Source organism: Chiloscyllium punctatum, chromosome 22 (assembly GCF_047496795.1).
Source record: "Chiloscyllium punctatum isolate Juve2018m chromosome 22, sChiPun1.3, whole genome shotgun sequence".
In the NCBI taxonomy this organism is placed as follows: Eukaryota; Metazoa; Chordata; class Chondrichthyes; order Orectolobiformes; family Hemiscylliidae; genus Chiloscyllium; species Chiloscyllium punctatum.
In genome coordinates, this window is record NC_092760.1 from 42371747 (window position 1) to 42386398 (window position 14652).

At 38.0% G+C, this 14652-nt stretch overlaps 1 protein-coding gene across 1 annotated transcript in view; it reads right to left on the bottom strand.

Annotated features, from left to right (window-relative positions):
* The window catches only part of LOC140493884 (protein lin-54 homolog), a 69701-nt gene extending 59616 nt beyond the window's left edge, over window positions 1–10085 (bottom strand). Inside the window, exons 1-3 of the mRNA XM_072592878.1 lie at window positions 10066–10085; window positions 7220–7416; window positions 2420–2478 (exon numbers count right to left, since the gene is read on the bottom strand). Of these exons, the coding sequence (XP_072448979.1) occupies window positions 2420–2478; window positions 7220–7416; window positions 10066–10085 (276 nt within the window). The remainder of the gene's footprint in view (window positions 1–2419; window positions 2479–7219; window positions 7417–10065) is intronic.
* Between the last annotated feature and the right edge of the window lie 4567 nt (window positions 10086–14652).

Sequence of the window (14652 nt, forward strand, 5' to 3'; positions counted from 1 at the left end):
AGTTGAATGTTCCTTAGCTGGCTTGCCACTATTTCTTCTCAGTCCATTGAAACATTTTTTGCTATTATGTATAATCTCAACAGATTCATTCTTATTAGGTTCTGCCATGAGTTAAGGCAGTCCTATGAAATCAGTGCCAGTGATAAAGGTAATGTTGTGTCAGCAACAACCAAAATAGTGACTGCCCAGTTCTTTTAGGGTCTCCCCACTTCCATCACACTCTTGCCTCGTGCCTTGTAGATGGTGGACAGGCTTTGGGGAGCAGGATATGAGTTACTTGCCACAGTAAACCTAGCCTCTGACCTGCTGTTATGGCCACTGTGTTTATGTGGCAAGTCCAGTCAAATTCCTGGTCAATGGTAAACCCAAAGATGTTGCTAGTAGAGGATTCAGTGATGATAACACCATTGAATATCAAGGGCAGTAGATAAATTGTCTCTTAATGGAGAAGGTCATTTGTGTGGAGCAAATGTTACTTGCCACTTGTAAGCCCAAGCCTGGATATTGTCCAAATCTTGTTGCATTTGAAAATGGACTGCCTCAGTAACAAAGGAGTTGTAAATGGTACTGAATATGTGCAATAATTGGCAAACATCCCCACTTCCGACCTAATGATGGAGGGCAGGTAATGGATAAAACAGCTGAAGATGGTTGGGCCTTGGACACTAAGCTGAGGAACTCCTGCAGAGATGTCCTACAGCTGAGATGACTGACCTCCAAGAACCACAACCATCTTCCTGTGTGCCAGGTATGACTCTAACCAGTGAAAAGTTTGCCCCGATATCCATTGATTCTCATTTTGGTATGGTACCTTAATGCCACAATTGGTTGAATATGGCTATCACTCTTGCCTCACCTCTGGAATTCAGCTCTGTTGCATATGTATGAGCCAAGGTCTTAATGAGGTCAGGAGCTGAGTGGCCCTGGCAGAACAAAAACTAGGGGTGTCACTGAGCAGGTTATTGCAGAGGAGATGTTGCTTGATAGCACTAGTGATGACATCTTCCATTACTTTACTGATGATTGAGAGTAGACTGATAATTAGCTCTAAATGCCTGGGTTCGATTTGTCCTGTTTTTCTGTGTACAGGACACAACTGGGCAATTTTTCACATTGTTGGGAAATGATATTATTTTACATAGAGGGTATTCGGTGAATGAATGAACTTCCTGAGGGAGGTGGTGGATGTGGGCACAATTACAATGTTTATAAGACATTTGGATAAATAAATGAAAAGGAAAGGTATGGACCAGCAGCAGAGAGGTGGATCCTGTTTAGTTTGGGATTATGTTCAGCATGGACTGGTTGGAATGAAGGGTCTGTTTCCTTGATGTATGATTTTATGCACTGGAACAGTTTGGCTAGGGACTGGCAAGTTCTAGTGTACAAGTCTTCAGTACAATTACTAAAATGTTGTCAGGACTCATAGTCTTTGCAGTATCCAGTGCCTCCAACCATTTCTTGATATAAAATGGAGTGAATCAAATTGGCTGAAGACTGGCATTTGTTTTGCTGGGAGCCACTGAGAGAGGCTGAGATGGATCATCCACTTGGCACTTGTGACTCAAGACTGCTGCAAATGTATCCACCTTATCTTCTGCACTGGTGTGCTGGGCTCTTCCATTATTGAGGATGGGGATGTTTGTGGAGTTTCCTCCTCCAGTGAGTTGTTTAATTGTCCACCACCATTCATGATTGGTAGAACTACAGAACTTAGCTTTGATCTGCTGGCTGTGGGATTGCTTGGCTCTATCACTTGTTGCTTATGCTGTTTGGCATGCAAATAGTCCTGTTTTGCAGCTTCATCAGTTTTACGCATGCCTGGTGCTTCTCCTGGTATGCTGTCCTGCACTTTCCATTGAACAAGGTTTGATCCCCTGGCTTGATGGTAATGCTTGAGTGGGGGATAACCAGGACATGAGGGTAGAGATTGTGCTGGAGTACAATTCTGCTGCTGTTGATGACCCACCTTACCTCATGGATGCCCAGAGTTGAGTTGCTACATTTATTTATAGTGCCACACAGCATACTGGAGGATATTCTCAATGTGGAGACAATATTACGGCCCAATCAATGTTCATAGGAATGTTACTAAGGCCTTTCGTTTTTAATCCACAACAATCAAGAGTGAATAAGAATGCATAAAAATGACTGCAATGTGATTATTTCATAGGATGTAATCTGATAACTGTATGGTTTACAGGAGAATCTTAAATAACAAATCCAATCTCTTTGGGCTGCCCATGAGACTAAAGTCTCATCTGTTGTTTTCAAAATGGATACCAGTTTCTGGATTCTTTCCACTTTCACTTTATCATGCAGTTCAGGGAGAGGGTTGGTGTTGCCAAGGGAATATGACGGAGTTACATAAAATCTGGAAATACTTAGTGTTGTCCCATGAAATGAGATTTATACTTACTGATTGCTCAGGTAATTCCATACCGTTCTTGTAGGAAGCAGTCACTCCAGTGCAGCAGTCTAATTCAAAATATTGAAAAATTTAATTGGAAAAGCAGAAAACAAAAATGAATCAATACAAAAGTGCAATAAAAGTCAGCCATGAAAAATAAACATCCAAATCTTCAGCTCAGATTTCCCTCTAGGTTCAGAGGTATGCTTTGTTGCACAAATGGCCACAATTCATTTGGGAAGAAATCTGACTTTCCTCCATATTTGTGTCTGTGCCATTTTCTTATGACCTTTTTTGTGAGCCTCCTGTTCAAAATGGACAACCATTCCTGCTGATGTTGGGATCTCCATTTTAGATAGAGAATGAAAATAAGATTTCTTCTCACATACACAATTCCTGTCAACTGGGTGCAGCATTTCTGAAGCCCATTATAAGGATGTCAGTTTTGAGAGTTTGTGAAGAAAACAAAAAGTCTGCACTAACATTTTGAAAGCCAAATGTAAGATGTTTAAAGACAGTCAAAGATCACTATTCTATGTTGTATTGTATTGTGGATGTGTTTTATTGCAGTAATTCATCATAGAGATTTGTCCTTTAAAGTTACATTATCCATTGTTCACATACATTACAATGAATTCCTAATGCAGGAAGCACTATCATGCAGCGAAAAATGTTATAAAATATGCTGTCAGCTGTCTTGTAATCTGTTCCACTGTAATTTAAATGACATTATGCCAGTCTAATGGACAACCTCAGTCTCTTCTTTTGCTGCCATGTTGCTTCTATGTTAATGCCCATCAGCCCAATTAGCTGCATTTGGAATGAGCTACATTGATGCCAGTGCACTGTCATGGTCATAGAGAGTGGTGTTGTGTGTTCAATTCATCCAACCTACTTGTGCTGGTCATTTGCTGTTTTAGGCTAATAGTTTACAAAGAGAGCCAGTTAAATGGTTCCAATTAAGCTTTTAAAAATCTGAACCAGTATGCTTCTCAGAGAAGGAAGCAGTCATTGCTACCACTCTAGACCTTCTCTATCATATCTTGATTGTATTGATATCCTGGTTTGCCACTACCATTAGGTTCCACACATCATGCATTCATCTTTCATTGTGTGAGTTGTGGACTCCACAGAAAACCTTTCGTCAATTAATCGAGAATCCCCAAATCATCTGACTGATGAACTTAGGTTGAAAGAAAATAACCACTAGATCTCTATACCTAACAAGAAAACAACTGTTTATTACCAAAATATTGCCTTTAATCAATGGTATAAATTAATTATTAACTTAAATCTCTATATCTTAAACTCTACTGTTTCTTACTTTTTCTCTCTCTCATATAGACAAGCACACATAGATAGACAAGATATGATCATTAAGGGTGGAAAAAGGAAATGAAAATAGGGAAATACAGTTTGATAGCATTAATCTGGATGCTAAGAGTTGATTAGTTGTTTTCTTTTGGTTTCTTCCAATTCCTTCCATTTCTTCATGGATGAAATAAGGTTGTTGCACACAGATGTCATCTTTCTCTTCCTGGATGAGAATTTGTCCTTTTCAGACTCTCTAATGTTGATTTTCTCTTTTTCATTACAACAAGGGAATTTGTAGAGGAAGGTAAGCAGAAGTCAGTTAGCTATGACTGGGACCACCACATATGATAGAGAGAGAGAGACACACACACACAAAGACATTTTTGATTCTTTCATTTTGCAGGCTTTGATGCTGTCACTTCTGCTGCATTGGCCCCACACAAGCTGGCCACTGGTCCGGAACCAATCAGAACATTATTATCAAGCTGTGTTCTGGCTGGGTTTGCTCTCACTGGTCAAGGAAAACGCATCATTGTATATAATGCTGAGTGTGCTCTACTTAATGTGATTTTAATAACTGTAGCCACCTCACAGTCCACTTGGTTGAAAGCAGTATATTCCATTTCTAGCTAACAGTCCAAAGTAAAGGAAATAAAAATATGTGATTCTTGAAAAATTAAAATATATTATTGTGCAATAATAGGAGCCTTCCAAGTAATCAGAATACTTAAAGGCATTTATTGAAAACTAATTTATGTCCATATTCTATTCTGTTACTAATCAGATTGAATAGCTACCCTTTCCCCAAATTTCTACTTCTCCCACAGGCTCTCTGATACATTTCTGAAGGAATTGCTGAATTTGTCTGAGACAACCAGACATCTGCAGAATTCCCTTAATCAGATGCAGGAAGTATAGTAGCATCTTCATTTTTCAGACAAACATTTCAGGAAAGTGGTGGTTGAGGAGATGACATCAGCAATCTTTTCTATCCAGATCTCTCTTTCATTCTCTTGCAGTGATCTACTGTGCTTCAGATTATTTTAATTGTTGCAACCTTCTGAACTGCTGCAGCCCTTCCAGCTTCCTCTGTCACAGTGGTGGAGATTGGTTGCTGGAAGTTTGTTCCGAGTATTAAATTAAGTACTCCCAAGGAAAATTGACTATGACTTTAATAGGATACCTTTGGGAAAATGGATGACATACTCTGCCATTCTACTGACAAATCAGGAAAATGTAGGCATATCTTTTAGATGCTATAATAGAGGCTCACTGGGAATGGGGTAATATTTACAGGGATGTTCAGCAGGTTTCTCAATGTGACATTTGTATGGGTCCCATACAAACAACAGAAACCAAGATCTAAAGCACAAATTGACTTATTTATAGGTGTAAGTATATCACAACAACATTGTGGGGGCTGAGAAGTGGTGAATCAGCAGTGTTGTCATGTTGTGAATAAAGTAATGATTTAGAATCCATCTTCAGATTATTTTAGGATTATTTAATGTAATAAGGAGATACCAATGCAATAATTTAGCATTTATACCACATATGAATTATAGTATAGTGTCTTATAAATGTTAAGAAATGGATGTACTGGCAATAACTTTGGTGCTGTTTATGACATTGTGTAAACAATTGCTATACTGTTTCTTATAGTCATTCTTATCCTATCCTCACAATAATATTATTTATTCAATTCACAAGTTGAGGTTTACCAATCACCTTTAACCTTTACTTTCAATCAATTTATTGAATTGCCTCAGAAGATTTGTCTGTCAAAAACATAGTTTAATTGCATTATGAAAACTTTTGTTAGAAAATAGTCAAAATACTCTAATGAGGATGATATTGAAAAACTTAAGGCCTTTTGTTTTTTTTGGAGTGATATCCTTCTTATATTTTGTGTTTCTTCCATTAAAAAGGTGAAATCAGTATTATCAAAGAGGTTGGAGGTGGAAAGTCAATAATGCCATAATGTCAGAAGAGTGGCAGCAGGCAACATGTAGAACAAACTGAGAAAATACTACATTAAACACACTGTGAGCCACGGTTCCAGTTTGAATCTCTGTTTGTGATTGTGTTGGAGGCCTTGTACACAGTTGGTAATCTCTTTTGTATCTTGTAAAGATGTTTTAAAGTTTAACCAACTACAGCTTTGATCGTGGGAAGTCAAATATATCCTTATGACTTGTGATGACTTTTATTTTCTGGAATAATTTAACTCCCAGCAGATTTCTCTCTCTATTCTCAGATGAGACCAGCTAACTTGTCTGTTTAATAATATTGACCTATCAAATAATTTGGACATTTGTTGAGATGAATTGCTCATTTCTAACTATCCTTGAAAATGTGGTGGTGAACCACTACTCACCGTGCTATCAGGGAGGCAGTTCCAGGAGTTTGATGTAGTGACAGAATGGTGAAATATTTCTAGGTCAGGATGTGACTAAAATGGGAACATGCAGGTGGTAGTTTCTCATGGGCCTGCAGTTCTTTTCTTTCTAGATGATCAAGACAGCTTGGAACACTTATTGACAGTGCTTCCCAAACTTTGTCTGACTGTGACCCCATTTCGAGGTTTGTAGATTGTCATAACCCTTCAGTGACAACTTGGAGAGTTGGGTTTGACAGTTTGAGAATCAGAGGCCTGTTAGAGCAGATATACAGCTGTTGTAACTCAATCAGAGTGCCAAAGCAGCCATTGCTGCCTCAGGAGCACACAAGATCAAAATTTCAGCTTAAGAACCTACCTGAGGCCCTGACCCCTACTTTGGGATCCCCTGCTTTTTTGTGATAAATGTGCTAAACAAGGTGATAGACTCAGGGCTTGGAAGAAGCTGTCAAAGTACCCTTCATATGTTGCAATGTTGAATGTTGTATATACAACACACTGATGCAAAGGGATTCTGGTGATTGAAGGAGGGAATGTTTAAAACGGTGCCAGAAAGCCAGGCTGCCTTGGCCTGGATGATGTTTTGACTTTTGAGTATTCATCCAGACAAATGGGGAGTATTCCATCACACTCCTAAATTATGACATAGGAGTTCTGGAAATAGGAGATGAATTATTTTTAGCGGAGTGCCTGGTCTCTGACCTGCTCTTGTAGCACAGTGGATAGAATTTTCCCTTCCTTGGAGATGGCATGAGAGGTAGTGAAAAACAGAAATAATGTGATGAAATGGCTTTGGAGAGATATTTGCTTTAGAGGATTTTCTCAACCAGCTGACAATTAAGCCAATTAGGCCAATTAACAGCCACTTAAGTACCTCAACTCACCATCTCCCTAATTACTTGCCTTCCTGGCAGTGAGTGGTTTCCCACCTGCAAACCAAGACAACCAGTTTGGCAGGTTTGGGAGGTAAGCCTCCAATTGCCTCTGGCTACACCTCCCTGCACCGCCCCGCCCCCCCCCCCCCCCCCCCCCCCCCAGCCACCTCCCCCCTTTCTCCAGGGCCCTAACTCTGTAAGAAGAAGTGAAAAAATACTTACCTTCTTGCCAATTGATCGCATGAGGAATAGGCAGCAACACAGACTTTAGTGCCTCCAGGCTACTGGCTTCTGGTGATCTTGGGTGCCTGCGTTGATGCTGCAATAGACTACAAAATTCATTGAAGCTCACTAGTCTGCTCTTAATAAGCTGAGTGGTGTGCAATAGGCCCGGTTTTCTTGGTAATGAGGATGTTGTCCTAAAAAGGGAAAATCATGTTCGATATTTATGTATAAATCTAATCAAGCTTCTGGTCACTGTTTACCCTTAAGATGTAAATGGTGAGGGTTTAAAAATGCTAATGTCAAATGAATTTCAAGACAAAGTGGTTGGACTCTTTCTTGATGGAGATGACAATCACCAGGCAGTTGTGTGGTCCAATATTACTTGCCACTTAGCAGTCTAAGCCTGAATATTGTTTAGGTTTATGTACATATTGGCGCAGACTCCTCGACCATTTGAGGAATTAAGAATGGAACTGAACATTGTGTAATCATCAACAACGATTCCCAATTCCGACCTGACACTGGACAGAAAATTATTAACGTGGTAGCTGAAAATGGACCATGCACGTGGTGCTGAAGAACTCAAGAAAGGATGTTGTGGGCTGGATGATTGCCTCCATCAATCACAATTGTCTATCTTTGTGCTAGGAATGTCTCTAACCTGTGAAGAGATTATCCCCAGTTTTCATTCATTTCAATTTTACTCTGGCTCCTTGTTATCACACCAGATCAAATGCTGCCTACATGGCTCACCTAGTCTCTGAAATTCAGCTCCTTTGTTCATTTTTGGATGAAGACTGCACTGAGGTCTGGAGCCAAGTGATCCTGGCAGAACCAAAACTGAGCATTTCCGAGTGGGTTATTGTGAGAAATCCTGTTTGGTGACACTGCTGTTGAAACTTTCCATCACCTTGCTACTGATTGCGAGTGAAATGATGGGTAATAATTGCCCTAATTGTGTTTTGTCTGTTTTTTTGTGGAATGCACATACCTGTGCAACTTCTTACTTTGTTGAGTAGATGCCAGTGTTGGAATTGTACTGGAACAGGTTAGCTAGGAATTGTGGCTAGTCCTGGAAATCAGATCTTCAGCACTACAGCTGAAGGCTGTTGTCAAGGCTCATCCAGCTCTTTCTTGATTTGAAGTGGAGTGAAACAGATTGGCTGAAGACTGGCATCTGTGATGGTGGGGACCTCCAGAAGAGGCCAAAGTGGATTATCAATTCATCACTTGTGCTTTAATCATGGTTGCAAACTCTTTGAAATTGCCTATTTTGAGGTGTTGTGCATACTCTATGGCTAGGTATTTTCAAGACTGAAATCAAAAGTTTTGATCTCTCAGCGAATCAAGGAATGTTGGGCAGAAAAGTGAATTTGAGATAGAAGATCTGGTATGATCATATTGAGTAATAGTGAGTTGGCTTTATTCTTATTTAAATGGAATTCTGCTTGCTAGGAGCAGTAACCAAATAAATGGCTGCGAATCTTCAGTCAAATACCATAACACATCATTTAACATTGTACCATTTTAGACAGTTTCATTTTAGTGTCAATGGGGTAATGGGGCCTGTATTCTTATTATAAGTCTTTTAATGCTGGTCTTACCCTGCAACAAAATCATTATTCTTTTGGAATAGCTTCTCCTACTCCCTCATCCTTTCTCTCACCACCAACATTCTAGTGCATGGCCTTTTGATTCAGACTGATTCTGTTTCCTCCTGTGCATTGTTGCTCAAAGCAAGGATTCAGACAAGGAAAGTGATGATTGGGAAACTCAGAATGAGGTAGGATCAGCAAGAGGGATGGGTCAGGGAGCAACAGAGGCTACAAATTGGACAGTCAGCAGCATGAGGCTGAGTTAGGAAATAGGAGAGGCCACAAGTTGGAGGGCTGGAAGTAAGAGCATGTGTTAGCAAGTGAGAGGATCTGTAGCGACCAGGAGGGCCAGAGGAGGATGTGAGGTGAGTAGAAAGTTTAGGAAACAGAATGGACAATGACTAGGATCACCAGTAAACAGGATATAAGTAGAAAATTAGCATATTTCTTTCATATTTCAAAATTTATTTCATTTCCCAGCGTAGGAATTTTCCAGTGTAGAATATTTTAATTTATAGGGAATACCTTTTTCTACAGACAGAGGGTCTACAGAACCTACTGCTTTAATGGGAAAATCTGATTTACTTAAAGTTGTTCATTGCAGGAACACAACTACAACTTTAAGTGCGGAATCAACATATTGGCCATATCAAAGAGCGTTCCTTCCTTTAAGGACATTAGTGAACTAGGAGAGATTTTGTAAAACAAAAATCCAGTTTTATGGTCATCCTCATTGAGACTATCTTTTAATTTCAGATATGTTTCAAAAATTGAACTTAAATTTCTTAGTAACTGGGAGATTTGAGCTTAAGTCACAAAGATATTCGTCCAGATATCTGGACCAGGATAGTGATTATGTTACTGGATGAATATGTCTTGTATTTTAACCAATATCCGACCATGTTCATTAATGGTTAATTATTGGAATACTATAAGTTTTGATGAATGCAGAAGACACTTGGCTTAATAAGGACTTTGTTGTGATAACTGGCTTCTGGGTGTTTGTACATTCTCCCTTCAGAGTAAAATTATTGTGATCCCTTTGACTGGTGCTCTACACAAAAATAGACTTAGAATTCCCTGGTTCCTAAAAGGAGACACCTAATGTTAATTTTTCTTTACTCTTCTCATTACCTAATCTGCTATTTAAGTATTTAACTTAGCCAAATCATGCAGAATTTCATAATCCAGAAACAGGCATTCAACACTGCAGATTTATGCTGGTGTTTTATACAAGATTTCTCTTACCTTACTTTCTTGCACGCCATGGACATAGTTTTCTACTCCTTTCTCCTGTATATTTATCTACTCTCCCCTTAATTATATCTGTGCTTTTCATATCATTCACTCTATGTCCTAAGCCAGTACCACATTCTAACATTCCCTGCATTAAGAAGTTACATCTGCTTTTTATTTGATTTATTGGTGATTTTCTTCTATTCATGGCCCTTTGTTTTGGACTCACCAACAAATCAAAATATCTTCTCAATGTCTAACATTTTGAACCTATTTACAGTTTTAAAGCGTTTGACTATCATCACATCTCAGGGTTCTCCTTACTGGACTGAAAACAACCTATTCTGTTCACTTTTTCACAATTCTATTGTTTTAAATCTGGCACAATCCCTGTAAATCTTTTTTTTACTTTTTCTCCTGTGCTTTTTATCAATTCTGCAAAATAGAGACCAGAAGTATGTATGGTAATGTGAGTGTGATCTAATTGAGGTTTTATATATAAAATCCCTCTTTGTTTTTGAATTCTACAAGGGATACATTCTAAATAGATATTAGAAAATTCACAGCACATTTTCCAACATTGAAATAAGGTTAATAATTTGTGTATGACCCTTCAAAATGAGAACTGTCAGAGGTGATGTTGCTTTATAGAAGTTGTTATAATCACTGTGAGTAAGCCACAAATCAAAATAACCACATTTACTGAATGACCCACAAATGAAAAAATTATCAACAAGGTTCTATGATTACCTTTTGTAGCTTCTGCTTTAACATAGATCATAACCAATGCAAATTACACAATAATTAGCAGGAATATGATACTTCAAATGAAAATGTAAATTTCATTTTAAATAATCAATACATCAAAGGTATATCTTAATATAGAGAGGCATTCCCGTCAATCCCCACACAAATGTAGCTACACATTTATACAATCTGCTGCTGTTTATTCATGCAGGCTAGGTCAGGAGTCCAATCTGACAACAGTTTTACCTTTCGAATTTCACAGATATGTTTATCATCAGCAAGGCATACTGAGTGATTGATCACTTCTGACAAAAACCAGCCCTTGGAAGTCTCCAATCTATTCACACAACCTTCTAGGTTTTAGACCTTTCAGAAAGTGCAGAAATTGCCTCCAAGTGCTCCTATTTCCTTTTCTGCCAAACAATAATTTGCTTTTATTTCTTGCAAGAATTTTCTACTTTGCTCCTGTCTCTGTCTGCTTCCTCTTCGTGTCTGCATCTGTGCACTGATCGCCTTCATTGTCCAGCTCCTATCTGGAGCTCTTCTTTGTGATTGCAGCTTTCTTTTCTGGCAGCCACGGTGCTTCTTCCTTAATTTCCTTCTTTCTAGCACTGCTGCCAGGTCAAGGATTGTCAGGCCATAGGGACCAGCTTTTCTTATTATCAAAGAAAATTACACTTGATCCTTTAAAGGATCTCTTTAAAGTTCTTTTCAAATCTTCTTAAAACCAATTATAGATTTCATAGGTCTTTTAAAGGAATTATAAAATCTTATTGCATTACTGATTGTAATATAAATGATCAAAATAAAAAGAGGTTCTTTCTGCCTGTTTAAGCTTCTTAAACCACAACATAATTTGGCTTGGTATAGATCAATCTCTGTTCTTCAGGCTTCTGATTAACAAAGAAGTGTATCTAGTGATTTCAACCAATTAAAAAAAGCCTGCCTTTTAAATTGTTCTAGCCTTCAAAAATAAGAATAGCAACATAGATAAAAATATCACTTCTTTAGAGAAATACAGTGCAACAACAGGTATATAGGTTACAAGATCACAACATAACTACAGATGAGAAAGTGTGTTCAGTCTGTCTATATCTCTGAAAACCTTATGTTCCCTGGCCAAATCTGTTTCTTAAAATGTCAAGAGTTATAGATGCGAATATTTTATTAGAAGTACATTGATTGTATTAATTACAGATTTTCTTTTTGGAAATGTAACCTCTTAATTTCAGTACTAAATTATGTATTTTTCACTGGTTTGAGTCAGTGATCTCCCACCTATTCTTGAAATTTTAATTTTAAAGTAGTATTTCAGATTTAACTTTCATATGCTAACTTTCACATAACCAACTACATAATAAACTTTAATGAGATCACCTAATTTCCAGGTGGAATAGGCAGTGATAATGCCATTTTCTCATACTTCAGATTATTTCCCCTATCAGCCTTGCACCTTCTCTGTATTTTCTTTAATATTTCAATGTCTTCCTTGCTTCTCATGACAGAGTCATAAACAGTATTCAGCTCACTGCACACTCTATGAGTTTCTGCAACTTGTATTCAACTCTACTAGTTTGATATTCTATTGGTTTTGTTGATTGCTGCTTTACATTAGTTGAATGCATCTAGTCATCTCTTTGAACTTCATCCTTAGCTATGTCAATACCAATCACAAACTAAAATTATCCTCCTGTGTGCAATACTTTCCATTTACATTGCATTTGCAATTCCAACTCAAAATTTGACCAAATTGTTATGTAATTTCTAAGCCATTTTCTCCAATTCCAGTGACCCTCCAAATTTGGTATCATCTGCAAATGACTTGCAGTTTTGCAATGAATTTTTGAATTCAAGTCAGCTATTAATTTCATCTTAATTATGACTTCAATTGAGAAACTAAGTTTAAAGTGATCCCAGGCTGTGATTCTTAAAGATGTCAGGAGGAGCGGAGTACACCTGAGACCTATATCCATCCATTCTTCATCTTTTTGTTCACTAAAATTAGAATAGTAGGATTCTACAGTTGGTGTCGGACTCCAACTTAAATAGTGTCCTGTTTTGAGTAAAAGTTCTGCACACTATGTATAATATGTACTTACATTATGCCTTTTTGTTTCTCATTTAGGCTATAACAAACCAAGCTGCTGCATATTTTTTGACTATTATATTATCAGTTATATTCATGTAAATATTTTAAACTGTACTGCATTGAAATGTCAGCCTACATTATGTACTTAAGTATATCGTCACATTAGAATCCATGACCTTTCTGACACCAAGATGAACATTCGATCAGTCAAGGTGGGGGCTGATGCTGTGATTGTCCTTGAATCTTTCACTGGGGAAACATTAGCTATGGATCTGTTTGGATGTGCCATATGATACAAGTTGTAATTTAGTGTTGCAAAGCCACCCAACATTGCACAAAGATTGGCCTTCAATTAACTAACCAGATGCTGCACATTTTTAGAAGGTATTCCCCCTTCAAACACATATATTTGATGCCCTGTCTAATTAGCAATATTATCCCTCTCATCTTGTAAACTTAGCCCTTACTGTAATCAACAGATCAGGCAGGCCAACTATGCCACCTTCATCCTACTTCCTGCTGTGATGTATCTAGAGAAGGAGAAAATAGGTTAAAATGGGTTTCTAGAACCACCATCTTGTAATATTCAGCAGAAATATGTCAGGATTTTATGTTCAAACTTGAGATCAGTGAAACTGTGTTCAAACTTAACAGGTAATGAAGGGTATAATAAGATAAGAAGCTGAATGTCTTGATGAACCTGTAGGTGGCACTAGTCCTGGCTCCTTCTGTTGGCTGTCCTCGAAAGAGTTACAATGCTTCTTCCTTGTCAGGGCCATTGGCTTGGAGAATTTCTTTTGTTTTATGGGTAGGCTTCTCCTTTAAAAGGAATTTAAAAAGTAAACACCCATCAAGTTGACAAGATGTAGTCAACAGGCAGGATTATGACCAGTGCACGAACAGAAGTAATTAAAAGCGAGGCTTTTAGCCTTATGCATGCATGTATGGCTAAAGGACAAAAACACTTACAGGTGAAAAAAAACCAAATAATTACAGATGCGGGAAATCAGAAACAAAATAAGAAAATGCTGGAAAAACACATTGGGTTTGGCAGCATCAATGGAGAGAAGGCAGAGTTAATATTTTGGGTCCAGTGACTCTTCTTCAGAACTTTTTACACCTTACTTGTGAAGGTTAGAAATAGAAAGTCTCCCTGGATACTTTCAACAATCACCTCTTGAAACATTGAGGGAAAGTGGTGGCAAATAGCAGATGGTATAATTCAGTGTATTTTTGGAAAGTGCAGCTGAACACTTTTGCCTTACCAGACCTGGTAATGCTATTAATCCATATGTAAAGTCATCAAGTTGACACTGGTTAATCTGGATTCATCCTTTCATGGCAACTTTTAATAGTTCTACCTGTTCAGCCCTAAACTTGATTCTGCAACCTTGTCACCTTTAGTCCTACCTCAAATCTCTGTCCCATCGTCCCATTATTTTTACATTGATTTCAAACAAGGTGTTTGTTGCTGATGCGCACCTATTGATTTAGGTTTGTGAATTTTTTGGCATTGATAGCAGCACTGACAACATTATATTTGTCTGTCTGCATGAGTGTAGACATTTTCTTGGTGGAAGGAATCACCAACCCTATTAATACAATGCTTCATAAAACAAACAAATGTCAGTTACACAGACTTGCAGAATAGACTTGAACCTCAGTCACTAAAAGTGTGACTCCCAAGATCCAGGGAAATTTTGATCAACTGAGCTGTTGATTTCTTATGTACACTGTTTCTCACAGGTGGAGACTATAACTGT